This window comes from Equus quagga, chromosome 9 (assembly GCF_021613505.1).
Source record: "Equus quagga isolate Etosha38 chromosome 9, UCLA_HA_Equagga_1.0, whole genome shotgun sequence".
NCBI lineage: Eukaryota > Metazoa > Chordata > Mammalia > Perissodactyla > Equidae > Equus > Equus quagga.
In genome coordinates, this window is record NC_060275.1 from 74,507,765 (window position 1) to 74,523,906 (window position 16,142).

Sequence of the window (16,142 nt, forward strand, 5' to 3'; positions counted from 1 at the left end):
ATCTATGGAACAAATATAAATATGCCCACCACAATCCAAAATTCCAAGGGCATTTCATGACTATAAGGAATAAACTGCTTTTTGTCATTTCATCTTTAATACAGTTGTCTATTAAAGTGTGTAATTACTGACGTGAATAATAAATGCAACCCGTACAGAACAGCAGAAAGAACTGTACTATCACTACTTCCTCAAACCCTAGATTCCCATGTATGACACTTACTATTATCAGAAATAACTTTCAGCTCATAGCAAAACAATTTAAGAAACAGAGCTTGGCACCCTGATACTCACTCACTTTTGAGTCTTAGTATGACACAAAGAATTTGCATGATTTAAACATAGTAAAATATTATAAAATATAACTTGGTTAAATGGAAAAATATAGTCATGTTCTAGGATAGAAAGACCAATTCTACTAAAAATAGAAACCTCTTCCCAAATTACACATTTCCAATTACTTTTAGAACTTAACAAAATGATCCTAAATATCATCTCAATTAACATTATGTAAAATTTTTGGTTTGAAAATTGAAAGAACAAAGTAATAAAATTTACTCTACTTGATATTAAATCAAACCACATAGTGTCCTACTCCCCTCCAATTTCAAAATGGATGACCATTTCTCATACCTATTTGCATATCTTAATGTATTAAGAGTATTTTCACAGGATGCCATTCCTGGAGAGATTGTGGCAATCTATGGGGGAAAAATGCAAAGGTAAAGAAAATGTTATAAATGATAAAGATAGTAAAACTGACATACAGATCATTAAAGTCTAATTTTAATAGTTATCTAAAAAAATTTATTAATGATATTTGAACTCTAAGATAATTCTATAATTCTAATAGCCATAATCAGATAATAATTATAAACGCTGGTTAAAATATAAACAACTCTCTGAAGGCACCAGAAAATGATCAAAACCAGGCAGAAAATGGAGGTCAACATCTAGAAAAAGGGAATAGCACTGAGTGACTGCCCTCTTCCCTCTTTTAACAGCTTTTCTGCCTAAGGGCAAGCCCCACTGCTGTCACACAGGACAACTAAAACTTTGTTAAAACCTGGAGTTTCACTGGTTAAGAAACTAAAGGACAGGGTTTGGAGGTGGGAACCACAGCAGCTAGAAAGTGAAGTTTGCCCTACAAGAGAGACAACCACAGAGAGAGAAGCTCAGATTCTACACATAAGCTGCCTAAATCTCTCCTGATCCCTGAACTAGGCACACACAAGGCTGACTCCACGCAACACAGCTAGTCTACAAGAGCTACACGGAGACTTCACTTTCAGCTGCTGTCCACAGAAGGGGAGACAAGAGTTTGGAGTACATTCAGCTAAGTTCACTTCCTGCTAAAGCAACAAAAAAATCAATATGCTTTAGAAGAACATAACAGAATCCAGAGTGTAAGTTAACTCATAATTCATATTATATCATGAAAATGATATAATACAAAATTACTTGATATATGAAGAAATAGAAAAGTGTGACCCATATTCAAGGAAAACAGAAATCAACAGAGACCAACCTCAAGAAGTCTCAGATGTTGGAATTAGCAGAATGTTTTATAATTGCAATATAATCCTCTCTATCAGACTGACAGGGACCACATCTTTTTTTTCTTTTTTAAATATCAATTTACGCTTTTTTTTTTTTAAAGATTTTATTTTTTCCTGTTTCTCCCCAAAGCCCCCCAGTACATAGTTGTATATTCTTCGTTGTGGGTCCTTCTAGTTGTGGCATGTGGGACGCTGCCTCACCGTGGTTTGATGAGCAGTGCCATGTCCGCGCCCAGGATTCGAACCAACGAAACACTGGGCCGCCTGCAGCGGAGCGCGCGAACTTAACCACTTGGCCACGGGGCCAGCCCCTGACAGGGACCACATCTTAAGAATCACTGTATCTCTCAGAATAGAAGGATTTAAATGATTGTCATTAATGTATATTATAATTTTTCCATAGATAGTGCGTAATCATTCATTCAGGAGTATAACAAAATAAATAAAGAAACCAAAAACAAACATAAACTTACCATGCAGGTGCGAGAGTTTTCACCTATGAATGAATCTCTTAACACCTGAGTGAGTTTACTTGCTCTGAAAGGAGTATGAGGTTTATTTCTACCTAAGGCTCTGATGCACTCCTGAAAATTAAGAAACCAAGTTTCACAGATTAGGCTTCTTATAAAGAGTATCTTAATTAACATATTTAGAAGATCTCTTAACATAACTCTAACATTTAAGATTTAATCAGCTCTGAAAATCCTACTAACAGGTTTACAGCATAGTAAAGATGTTCTCATAAACCCTAATTCAAGAAAGAGAAAAAACCAAAAAATACAAAACCCAACAATCTCCTTTATTATACCAAAAGATTCTTCTGGAGACTATGACTAGTGTTTAGAAGTGACAAGCAGTAGGATAACTGTAAAAAGTTAAACTTTTAAAGTGACACCACAAAAGAAAAAACAGAGAATACTTTCTTGTAGTCCCGCCAATCTTTGCTTTTCTAGTCAGGGAAGAGACACAATATTGGCCTAATTTTTTGAAAGCCGTTCTACATTTTTCTGACAAACTATTTCGTAGCTCAGTTTTGTGGCTCCTTGCCCTCCTCCAAGAAAACGTGACTGATTAAGGCTGTCTGGAATCTCCCTAAGTAGCCCCGAACTGTGCTGCCAACTAACAGATCCTTTGTCCTAAAAAGAATGAACAATGTGTGTAAAGAAAATTTCTGGGCACAACATAAATTTATAAGTGCAAATATGAATGACTAAATTTTGATAACTTCTCTTACTTATTAGACTAAACAAGTACTGTTTTGTAGCCGAGTAAACAAAATTAAAATCAAAAGTAAAAAACTTTTCACAATTAAACACATTATATTTACCTTGAGTGCTAAAAGGCTTTTATTAATTTCAGCACCTTCAAGCCTAGTTTGCCTATCTGCACTGGAAGTATCAGCTCCTCTTTCATTTCCAGCCAAATCAATGAGAGAAAATTTGCCATGTAGTTTTCCTTTCCTTCTAAGAATAATCTGAAACACCGCATGGCTCCGAGATGAATGTGCATTTGCAGATGTTTGACCGGATGTTCTACAACGTGATTAAGGACATTTTGATACAATAAAAACTTCAGTTTATATGTTCAAACCACAGTATTTTCATTTAGAAAAACAAAAAACTATCCAATTTTTATCATTTAAGCATAAAAGAGACATTTTGAGTTAACAACACAAACATAACCAGATTCATACAATTTAATCTGACATACTTCTAGTATATTTGTAGTATATCAATACAGTAGCTGTCGCTCAAAGTTTATATGTAAAAAAAAGCTTTTATGAACAGTGATTTTTACTTCCAAGATGCATTAAGTAACATCTTACTTTGTTTTTGTTATACCCAAAGTATCTAAAACTGATTATGAAATTGTTTCTATTTCTTTCTTTCTTTCTTTCTTTTTTACAAGATTGGCACCTGAGCTAACATCTGTTGCCAATCTTTTTCTTCTTCTTCTTCTCCCCAAAGCCCTCCTAGTACACAGTTGTATATTCTAGCTGTAGGTCCTTCTAGTTGTGCTATGTGGGACGCTGCCTCAGCATGGCCTAATGAGCCTTGCCATGTCTGCCCAGGATCTGAACCAGTGAAACCCTGGGCTGCTGAAGTGGAGAATGAGAACTTAACCACTCGGCCACAGGGCCAGCCCCTAGGTTTCTATTTCTTAATTAAAATGAGATGTACCTGCAACTGTTGCCTATGTCAATGAGTTTTAATACATCTTCAACACATTTGACCTCCCGTTCCTGTAATCCGACCACTTGAACCTGCTGTTTTCCATCTTCCAGCACTCTTAATTTTGTTTTCCTGTTTAGTAAGTCAAACACCTATTAAAAAAAAAATTCAAATTAGAAAACTAGCTTTAAAGAAAAAAGAAACAGTTTTATAAAAATGAGTCATTCAGAGTCTGAAAATTATTTCCAAGAATTATAATAATAATTATTAGAATAACAATGCTTAATATTGAAGTTGAAGATTCAAAGGCAATTAAAAAAAAAATCTCAACACAAAATTCTAATATAATATTCTTAATACACATAAAAATTATGTTGTGGTAGTGGTCACATAATGTGAATATACTTAATGCCACTGAACTTGTACGCTTAAAAATGGTTAAAATGGTAAATTTTATATTATGCATATTTTAACAACTAAAAAATTGTTTTTGAAAGTTTCTACTTACCTTTCCACTATAAATTTCAAAAAAGGTTGCATATACTTGAAGTTCTAACTTCTTGTAGTTTGGTTTCTTTAGCATTAAAAACACATCTCGAGCTGTCAAGAATTTTACATGTAGAAAATTTATTAAGATGCAACAAATACTATTTTTAAAAAACAATTCAAATTTTCTAGTTGTAGAGGAATTAGTTAATCTTCATCTTGAGTGATAATATCAATAATAAAATGAAAACTAAAGTGAACATTAATTTAAAAAAAATAGTAACTTTTTTTACATTTCTGGTTTAGAATGCCACTCTGCTTCATATGCAGTAAAAGGATGCTAATACTTATCCTTATAAATAGCATAAAATTATAGGTGATTATAATAAGGTTACCCTCATAATCATATTAAACAGCTTTTCACAAATCAGTTATTCAACAACAAATACTAAGCTCCAACAATGTGCCAATTACAATGACAGAAATATAATCAAGATTTCTGCCCCCAAAGCATAGTTTTTTCGAGCAGTCTGATAACCTAAAACTGACATAATATACAGTAACTATAGCACTATAGTTACCCTTAAAATCTTGGGCAATATTTCCAAGTCTTACTTCAAAGTCACCTGAATAATATTTGAGAATATTACAAATAATATGCAAAAAGGACAGTTACCTGCTAATGCATAAATTCCTTTAGAACAATCCTGATTCTTTCCTGAAAAGTCACCTCCCATAGTCTATATATGAAAAAGAAAATAAGGAATAATAGACATTATTCAGGAACAAATCTTAAGAATTTAGGTCTCAGAATTAAGCCATAAGGAAAATAAACTAGCTTCATATCAGGATGTAACTATAATGAATTACTTACATGAGTTTTTCCACTTCCAGTCTGTCCATAAGCAAAGCATGTAGCCATTCCTCTCTCAAATATAGTTTCCACTAGTGGTCTAGCTGTAAACCTTAAAAATAAAATGCACCAGTGAGAATGTACTGTCAATATTTAAGTTAAACCAATAACAAATAAAACTAGTACCAAGTCTTATTAACAAACAAAAGTTATACCAAGATTTTTTTTTTTTTGAGGAAGATTCGCCCTGAGCTAACAGACATTGCCAATCCTCGTCTTTTTTTGGCTTGAGGAAGATTAGCCCTGAACTAAGATCTGTACCAATCTTCCTCTATTTTGCATGCAGGTCACCACCAGAGCATGGCTGATGAGTGGTGTAGGTCTGCGCCCAGGATCCAAACCTGGGCCACTGAAGTAGAGCGTACAGAACTTAACCACTAAGCCACAGGCTGGCCCCTATCCAAAAGATTTTTAACAAACCAATAGGCTCAACTTGTGAGGCTACAATTGAACCCACTGATTTGTTAAAATTTTAAATAATCATATCTAGAATTGCTTAAAGCTCTTTAAAGCATAATTTCAAACAATAATTCCATAATAAACAATGGTCACAATAATGGACAGAAAAAAACTGCAACTGAGCTAAGACAGATATAGAAAACAACAGGAAAATTTTTATTTATTTATTTTTTGAGGAAGATTAGCCCTGAGCTAACTACTGCCAATCCTCCTCTTTTTGCTGAGGAAGCCTGGCCCTGGGCTAACATCAGTGCCCATCTTCCTCGACTTTTATATGTGGGATGCCTACCACAGCATGGCTTGCCAAGTGGTGCCATGTCCACACCCGGGATCTGAACTGGTGAACCCCAGACCGCCGAAGTGCAGCGTGCAAACTTAACCACTGCGCCACCAGGCCAGCCCCCAAATTTTTAAAGATAACAACAAAAGATGGTAATATTAGCCAGACAAGTAAGACATTTTAATGAAAACTAAAAAAAAAAGTTTCAACAGAAACAGAATCAAAAGAGTGGTAATCTCAACAGAGACAAGCTAAGGGAGAAAAAACTAAAAAACATGATCTAAGACTATCTAAACCAGCAGAAAAGTGGTAAGATTTCCTTAAATGTGGATAAGTAAATATAAACTATGCTTGTAAGATACTGAGTTCTGAGTTGGTAGTCCTTATTCAGCAAAAATATGCAAGAATATTGTGGCTTGGATTATTTTTCAAATTGGTGTAGTATTGGTGTAGTCACTGCTAGAGTTAAAATAAAAAGGTAAGAAGCGACAAAAAATACTTCATTGAGCAGAGCACTAAACAAATACACTTGTTATACAGGCTTCAAAGTAATATATGTAGGACACTTTATACAGTTCTGATTTTTTTAAAAAAGGCACAACCGGAGAAGGTGCAGAATAAAAGGAGCAAAAAAGAAATTCTGGTCAAACAGAATTAGAAATAAGTCTGCAGAGTGATTAGACAAAAAAGGGCCTAACTCCTCAATCCTTAAAAGTTAAGGATAAGAGAAAGGGGATAGGATCAACATTGGTCAAGTTAAGAAGCATAAATATAGAGTGAAACACAGAATGTTTACTAAATCTAGCACACACACAGAAACATACCCTATTAAAACGATTTCTTGAAAATGATTATAAAGTCAAAAAGACAGTTTATGAGACAGTAGTAGAAGCAGAGAAGGGAGTGAGCGGGGAGGACTGTGCTCTCAGAAAAGTAAAAATATACAATGTATAATTCCATTTTAAAACAAATTCTCCACAATATTTCTAACATTCATACAGTCTTTAATTTTGTCTTTCTTTTTTTTTTTTACAACTGAACTCCCAGTTTACTGGCTTAAGACCATGGAATTGGTCTCAACGTTATTTCATTTATAACATCATCAATTCTTAGGACTCTTATTAACTCTTTAATTTTCTGTTTTCCAGTCATATTTATAAAAGAAAAGGGCAACAAAACATAGCGTTCAAGTGAATGCCAAGACAGTTCTATACAGACTGCAAGAGCAATGCTAATAAAACTGAGCTGTTAAAATAATTAGAAGTGAATGTTTACAAACTATGTATGAAAATCTAAATCTGGCATAAAAATTTGGGATATCAGTGTATAAAACATATAAGTTTGAGTTGTTTATAAGTTGAATATGTCAACATACAAGAATTTCATGTACTACAACTATTCCAAAGCTTAGAGATGATAAAAATCAAGCACATTGCAAGTAGATTTACAGAACTATTTTTTTCCCCTTAAGTGGTAGTACATGCTAAATATTTAGACAAATAAATGACTGATGTCTAACAGATATTTCAAATTTCTTTATTAGTACAGAGATTAAAAAGCAGAAAATAAAATTCGTCTTCTAATCACATCCCATTCTCAGAAGTAAAGGTCAACATTTTCCACAAATTTCCTATCCATATGTACAGTGTATGAGATATGTATATATAAGTGAATCAGTAATGAAAACTATGATTTTGGAGAACATTAATATTCATTAGAGTGTTTATTACACATTCTTGTTTAAACTTAGAATAAAAAAGCATATTACACATCTGGAAAGATATGCCAAGATCAATCTAAGTTTCAAGGTGGTGATGAACACACGGCATAAGAACAAACTTCTGATGCAAAGCAAACTGACCTACCTGTAAACCATTTCATTAGGAGCTGAGTCATCAAAGGCATAATCAAAGCGAAATGTCTGGTTTTCTAGGTACCTTGTTAAATCCACTTTCTGTTTTGGTTCATGTACCATCACAACATCTTTACTAGGGATTGTGATTACATCAAGATCTTTCATTTGAGTTTCTAAAAGAATAAATGAAAATCAATGCCCAGTAATTTTCACAGCACTTCATTAAAGTACAAAAATTACTTTAAGCAGTAAGAATTTAGATTAAAAAGTACTAAGTTCTATAAATATAAATATGCCATTCACTAAGACAATACTTCAACAACAAAGTAAAAAAGCCAAGATTCCTGTCAAGTAAGAACCAGGAATGGCAATGTTTCACAGGGCAATAACAAATCAACAGATCTTTTAAGTATAGAAATCTGCCTAACGGTCATATGTAAATGAAATGATTTACATTTAACTCATCCAAACCAATCTGATTTCTGCTATTACCAAAATAAATAACAAACAGGACAAAATCAATCTTTCATCAGAGCTCAATAAGCATCATACCTTTTTTATTGAGTGGGCGTTTTCTTACACAAACACATATCCTATGTTCATCAATCTAGAAATAAAATATCTTATTTCAGTGATCATCAGTGGTATGTAAAACACTGAAAAGTCAATTATGTAATACTTCTTCCAGAGGTTTAGAAATTTACGCATAGTATAAATATGATAAGTGAGCTTAAGAACAAATTAGCTTACATAAATCTTAATATTTATCAGACATTATTTCTAAACTTCTGAGTATAATGGAAACACCACCATTTGGTAAACCATTAGGAAATAACTTTGTAGAGGGCACTACTATTCTTAGTAGCATCAGGTTCATGTTAAGAAGCTGCCTGATTCACTTCAAGATGTGCTGTATACAACAAAAGCAAAATTTCCTCCGAAGTGACATATTTTCAGATTGATCATGGGGAAAGTTATTGGCAAAGATAACTAACTACACATAAGTAACAAAATTCCCAGAAGGTTAATAAGCAAAATAATTTGAAAAATTTTATAAAACGTCAAGTCTTACACAAATATTTTTTTCATAAAACTTATTTTCCCAATACCTGTCTTTTAATGATAATTAACATAAAGCAGGGACTGGCAAATAATGGCTTGCAGGCCTAATCTAGCCCACTATCTGCTTTTGTAAAGTTTTACTGAAACAGTCGCACCCATTCATTTATGGATTGTCTTATGGCTGCTGTCATACTATGAAGGCAGAATTGAGTAGTTGTAACAAAGACCACAAGGTTCACAAAGCCAAAAATATTTACCATCAGGTCCTTTTCAGAAAAAGTTTGCTAATCTCTGTCCTAAAGTATAAGCTCAGATGTAGTAGGTTAAACACATGGAGGGTAGCAAGGACTAAAATACATGAAATGCAAATGTTATGCAGAGCAACTCTATCAAATCCTATATATCTGCCTAACACAAGTGTATTTTGTGTACCCAATACGTTCTGTATATGTTAGGTCAGATGGATTATTTTTCATAAGTAGCAATTACTCACAGAAGTATTGTCTGTCCAACAAATTCTCATTCTTCAACAGGAAAGGAAGTGAGTACTAAGATAGGAGAATATTTTTCCAGCACTAGATTTCTGGTCTACTGCAGTCCTCAACAAGCATCACTTATTGTTAAAAGCCAGAATAACATTTATTTAAAATAACTAACTAATAGTAAATTGGAATGACAGTGGGATCCATAGCCCAAGCCAAAGAGGAAATAAGCCTGAAACTGAGATCAAAGTATAAGTGATGGTCAGAAAGCAAACAGGGTCCTCTGCCATCACTCCTCTAGCTGCTGCTCTGCCCTACCACAGACAGGGTGGCTTTGCTCCCTAAATGGACATCTCTGTGGGAAGCATGTCTTGATACATCGAATTATGCGACATAAGCATAAACATGATTTCTTGATTTTCTTCTTAAAACATGGGGAATGAGCACCCACAAAGTGAAGAAAAACTACATAGCTAAATACACTATTAATTTAGTGGGTATCAAACATATTTTTATTTACAGCATAAAAAGTTGTAGAGCAATAGTTTACAAAGAATCTTACAGGATCTGCTGTTGTTAATGGTCTATAATCCAAACTTCCTCTAAAGTCTCTGATCATACACATAATTTCATAATTTGGGTTTGTAGCATCAACATCCTATAAGAAGACAGAATTCACCATTTATTATAATTACAATAATGTGGTTATCTGTATATTTATGCTATATATAGTTTGAAAATTAAAACTTAAACTAAATGATTGTATCACTTGTCATAGCCAAGCCCAAACTCAAACTGGAGATGGTACATAATTTCGTTTGAGAGTTTAGGATTACTAATATGTCCAGGAATCACTTTCATATTAAAAACACAATTCTGTTAGTCTACATGCATTCTGTTAACTCCAAACCAAACACTCATCATTAAAGGCACTCTGGACCTATTACAAAAATTCATCTGTTGTACATCTACCTTAATTATCCTAGAAAAAGGAGCAAAAGAGAAATACTGCTCATCTTAAACACTGATAAAGAACTCTGGAAAAACTGAAATTCTGGAAAAACTCATTTCATCAAATTCTTCCCAATTCTTAATCCAGTGTTTCAGCAAAGTAGAAATATGGATTCATTTATGTTCATTTCCTATTTCTGTTGACTCTCTAAAATAGACTAAAGCATGGAAAAACAGCCCCAAATTGATAGGACATAGAATTTAAAGGATTCAAAAGTCAACATAATACTTTAAATCTTTAAAATCCAAATTACTGAATGCTGACTGCAATATATTTTTTGGCTTCAAAACTGAAAAAATTCAGATTAAAATACAAATAGCAATAATTAACAACCTCTCCTAGCCATGACTCATAAATTATGGAATATTCTAAGAAGTCAGATTTTTTTCATATACCATATACAGATTTGCTTTGAATGTAATTTCAAAACCATTTAATGAAACTTACTTTCAATTAACCTTTTCCTAGAAATAATACCAACTAGGTCAGTAGAGAAACAAAATGTAAAGTGAGAACTGAGTGAAAATATTATGAAGTACCCACAAGAAACACCAGGTGGCATCCGTGCTAAGTGTCAGAAAAGCTATCTGTTTTGTGTTATTCATTTATTTCAAAACCCAACTGGTCACTCTCAGGTTACTTTCAAACATAAGCTAATTTATTCAGACTGACTATTACACTGGTTCCACAATTCCACAATACAACATCACTATGACTAAGGGCACTCGAACATACCCCTACATAAAAAAACCAATCCTAATATTTTATTACAGGAAACAAGTTATGAGAATATAATAGATCCAAAACAAGCACAATGGAGGAGTTCTGTGTACAATAACAGAATTTCTCCTAGATGAAGACCTGTAGAGAGAGAAAAGACCAGTCCTCTATGCAATTTTTCACTGCCAGTAAACAGTTTGCTACCATGAGAACATGAGAGGGGCACAACAGAGATACATTCTCGATATCTAGTAAAAAACAAAACACAAGCAATTTCCCCCTTTTTGTTGTGATATGTTGAAATTATTAACCATTGAAAAACAATAACAAAATTTATAGTATAAGCATGTATTTTAACTGGATATTTTTCTGAATGTATTTTTGAGCTCTTAAAAAACTCAAAATCCTATTATTTTTGAACGTTATATGCATTAGAATTCTGTAACACAATGGCTTATTAAAAATGGAACAAACTTTAGGACTAATACATACCTAAAATATGAAAAGTACATGTAGGAAAAGTCTGTTATGATAACTTATTTTCACAAGAGTTTGTACTATTCCTCAATATCAATTTAAGGAACTATATTGAAATCTTTAAATGAATGCCTCAACTATTTTTTCATAAGCTAATCACTTTCACAGTCTAATCTTCAGTTGGTGCATAAACTACTTGTATGTTTCTGTTACAAACCTGGGCTCTCTTTTCTCTCAGTTCTTGCTGTTGTAGTCTCCTTTTTTCTCGTTTTTCCTGTAATTTTTCTACTTCTTTCACACAATTAGATTTTCTACGTGCTGAAAGAAAAAGATGAGTTGTAGAAGTATAGTTTTCTTTTTAGAGTACTGTACTTACACACAAAAATTTTATGTATAATTTTACCACATACACCAAAAAAAGGTACACAGTGACAAAGCATGCCTATGATAACTATGCGAACTTTACTATGAGCTGCTTTAACAAAACTAGGAACAGGACAATAAACAAGTAAGAGTCAAGAAAAATGACTCTAACATATTGATACATGTCATCTCTTGGTTTAGAATCACAGATCTTTGAATTGGAAAGAATCAATAAGTACAAAAATTTCTTCAACATCTGTCAAATTATCATCTGGAGAGAATTTTTAATTCAAAGCAACTAAAACCTTGTTATAATTTTATATTTACAAAACTTTTTCCCTCCAAAATACACATATAAAAACCCAATTAACAGACTAAACTAACAACAACAAAAATAATTTTCCACAGTGGTAAATGAAATCTGCGATCAAGTTTGCAATTAGACCGTTTACCATTTGGGGACTTATAAGGACGACCAAGAGAGAATACATGTATGCCTAAAATGACTAATCCTTGATACATGATTTACATACAAGGGGGTCCAAATTCCTTTTTTGCAGCTTGAACTGGAGATATATCTGAAACACTACCATTCTGTTGTGCAGAGGAAGACTGCTCAGGAAGCTGACTAGGCCGTGCACGTGCAGAACCAACCACTGTAAGTAAAACAAAATTTTTAAAATCAGACTGAAAATTAGTAAAGGAGAATTTCGGTAAAAAGAACAGCGATATATCAAAAGAACTGATACTTAAAGTTGCATTAGCAAATTGCCAGGTTTTCTACTTACATGTGCGTAAAAAGAATATCTAATAATCAATTCTGTCCAATAAACTGACAAGCTAAGAGCCTTTCAAAGTAATATGTGCAGACTTAGGTAATTTTAGCTACAAAACTCATTCTGAATAATTTATACAAAAACCAAAGGCAAGCTTGATTTTTAATAATCGTTTAAAAAATCTAAGTGCAAAATATGAATTTTAAATGCATTCTCATTTTGAAAAATTTACACAATTCAGAAGTACACAAAGTAAAGCCTTGAGTCCTTCAACCCTCCCTGTATTACAAATCCCACTCTTTGCTCCTCAAATATGCAAATTGTCAGCAGGGAATTTCCCACCACGAATGTTATAAAAGTGGAAAAAGGAATACAAAGTTAAATACAATATCACATTTTATAAAGAAACACCAATTTTCACAAGACTCAAAGGATAGTGATTAAAAGTGGACCTCCCCTCTGCCTTCAATCTCTCCTCTAATAACTATGTCCACCCTGCCTCACCATCCACCCATAGAGAGAAACATCACTATTAGAAAGGACGTTCTGAACTGCTGAATAGTAGAAAAAGAATTAAATACACTTTATATCTCCTGGCTGAGAATATATAGAAGATCTTCAATTAACTACAATTTATACTTGTTCGATTTTTCTTTAGCCGACTCCAAAGCTACACATAACCCCTTTTAGAAGACTGTTCACCAGAAAATCATGCAGAACATTGTGATGATTAAATTTACCCTTATCAAATCAAGCAAGTGACTGCTTCCCCATTCCTTTCTTTCTCATAATACTCTCCTCAAATCTGAAAAGTTATTGGGTAAATGAGACGAATCAAAAATTGCATATATCATGGAGTTTCATATTCATCACATACCTTTATAAATCATTTTTTGATATTATTGTATTAGGAAATAAAGAAGATACTGATCTTAAAATTAGCCATGTAGGAAGACCCAAGTGCCCATCAAGGGATGAGTGGATAAAGAAGATGTGGTATATATATACAATGGAACACTACTCAACCATAAAAAGGACAAAATTGTCTCATTTGCAACAACATGGATGGACCTTGAGGGTATTATGCTAAGCAAAATAAGCCAGACAGAGAAAGACAAACACCGCATGATTTCACTCATATGCAAAAGATAAACAAACACATGTACAAAGCGAACAGATTAGTGGTTACCAGAGGGGAAGGGAGTTGGGGGGTGGGTATAAAGGGTAAAGGGGCACATATATACAGTGACTGACAAATAATAATGTACAACTGAAATTTCACAATGTTATAAACTATTATGGCCTCAATTAAAAAAAATTAGCCACATAAAGTTTAAATGAATAATAATGCCATGGGTAATATTTTACTTTTGATTTACCTTATCAGAGCCATACTAAAAAGTCAATAGGAAGAACTAATAGGTAAATTTTTACTTTACCTCTATTATCTCTTGGAGGAGGCTCATTCTTAATAGAAGCCACAGTCCGTCGATTCTATAAAAGAGAAAATGTTCATCTTACTTTCTCTTCTCTCTTTACTCCTCATGTACATGTCATAATCAGCTTCCTTTAAATAAAAGTATGTGGATATACAATATAAAACTAAATGGAGAAAAACTACAAATAATCTTCTAGTGAATTATTACTCATGCTATCAATATTCTAGTTTCTTTATATGAGTATTCCTCCCCCGACCCCGCAAAAATATTTAGGAATTAGGCACTGCTCTAACGACTTTATATGTATTGATTCATTTAATCTTCACAACAATGCTGTGAGGTCATTATTATTGCTATTCTGGTTTCACAGATGAGGAAAGTGAAGTAAACAAAAGTTAAGTAATTTCATGAAAGTGTGTATTTTTAATCATCATGCTACCCTGCCAAAACTAAGTAATACGTTTCATCTTTGGATATCAGGGGGTTAATAATAAAACATTAGCTTTAAGTAACTTACGACCCATTGTTAAAATGCAACATCAAAATACTATGAAACGCACACCGTCAGTTAAACTGAAAGGTTTCATTAGACTCTCAAAGACACTGACTCAGCATAGCTTAGGGTAGCAAATTTTTGGTCCTATTATTTATCTACCAAGACTTCATTTTATTTACCTGAAAAAAAGACATCAAATAATGCAGTTGTTCTCAATGCTAATGTACATTCAAATCAGATGGGTACTATTAAAAGGATATTGATTGGCCTCCCTTTGGATAAAATAAAACAATCTCTGGAAATCGGCCTAGGAATCAGTATTTTAAAAAATTCTCCAGGTCATTCTAATGCACAGCAAAGGTTGCTAATGATATACCAAGAAGAATAAACTATGAAGATCCTTCAAGGTGGTGAAGGCAAATATGAAAAAGTTGGTTTCTAAGTGGTAACTGATAACCCTGAAGTAGTGACTCTCAATAGCTGAAATCACATGAACTAACAATCTGCCTTACATTCACATGCATGGTTTAAAAAGTAGAATGTTTTGCTGATATTGTTAAGCATATTTGGATGCTTATATATGTCTTCCCTGCACAACAGCAAGTTCCTATAGGGGTACAGTCATGTCATATTCATCTTTGTAGATGACAGAATCAATAATGTAGAAAAATCAACAAATGCTTGTTGGATTGAAAACAAAAAATTGAAGATTCAACAACTTTAAGGGACTAATTGGTTTAAAAAGAGTTATATATTTTTTTTTTTTTTAAAGATTTTATTTTTTCCTTTTTCTCCCCAACGCCCCCCTGTACATAGTTGTGTATTCTTCGTTGTGGGTTCTTCTAGTTGTGGCATGTGGGACGCTGCCTCAGCGTGGTCTGATGAGCAGTGCCATGTCCGCGCCCAGGATTCCAACCAACGAAACACTGGGCCGCCTGCAGCGGAGCGCGCGAACCCAACCACTCGGCCACGGGGCCAGCCCCAAGAGTTATATTTTGATACAAAGTTTTAACAGTGAGAAGTTTCAAAAGAAAGGAAGAATTATCTTCTAAAATAATAAAAATAACATGCCTTTCATATTTTGTAAAGGTTAACTGTTAGGGAGGATATACTACGACTTTAAAGTTCATCTTCACAGATAATATAGAAGTAGTTCAACTACACTCTATCATTTCCCATCTTTAATAAACAAATAGCAGAATTACTATTTCAAAAGACTATCAGAGTAGGAATTTATTATGACTAATAAACAGTCACTCTTTCTTTATCAATGTCATATGTATTCACTCAACAAACTGACAAGCAAATGGCTTCAACTCATATCTCCTGAGAAGCTATTAGTCTTAGGAAAAATCCTAATCAGGCAAGGAATTTCTAGGATCTTATCTAATGATTGTCATAACTGTGAATTAAAACAACCTCAATCCTTGAAAGTATGTGTGTATATATATGCATGTGGATGGCAGAAAGAACTAAGGGTTTTTTAAAGAAAGCAAACTAATTTTAAAACATGCTCTTTACAGCTTGCCAATTTCAAACCAGAATACACACACACACACACACACACACACACACACACACACACACACACA

At 33.4% G+C, this 16,142-nt stretch overlaps 1 protein-coding gene across 2 annotated transcripts in view; it reads right to left on the reverse strand.

The window, feature by feature from the left end:
• KIF2A (kinesin family member 2A) overlaps positions 1-16,142 on the reverse strand; it is a 63,397-nt gene that overhangs the window by 12,230 nt on the left and 35,025 nt on the right. Inside the window, exons 4-16 of one of the 2 annotated variants that reach the window (XM_046671249.1) lie at positions 14,055-14,109; positions 12,430-12,495; positions 11,694-11,794; positions 9,830-9,925; positions 8,276-8,330; positions 7,734-7,896; positions 5,091-5,181; positions 4,893-4,956; positions 4,239-4,330; positions 3,740-3,882; positions 2,887-3,091; positions 2,033-2,143; positions 634-701 (exon numbers count right to left, since the gene is read on the reverse strand). In XM_046671249.1, the coding sequence (XP_046527205.1) occupies positions 634-701; positions 2,033-2,143; positions 2,887-3,091; positions 3,740-3,882; positions 4,239-4,330; positions 4,893-4,956; positions 5,091-5,181; positions 7,734-7,896; positions 8,276-8,330; positions 9,830-9,925; positions 11,694-11,794; positions 12,430-12,495; positions 14,055-14,109 (1,310 nt within the window). Of the gene's footprint in view, positions 1-633; positions 702-2,032; positions 2,144-2,886; positions 3,092-3,739; positions 3,883-4,238; positions 4,331-4,892; positions 4,957-5,090; positions 5,182-7,733; positions 7,897-8,275; positions 8,331-9,829; positions 9,926-11,693; positions 11,795-12,372; positions 12,496-14,054; positions 14,110-16,142 lie in introns of both variants that reach the window. The other variant, XM_046671248.1, reaches the window with a different exon arrangement.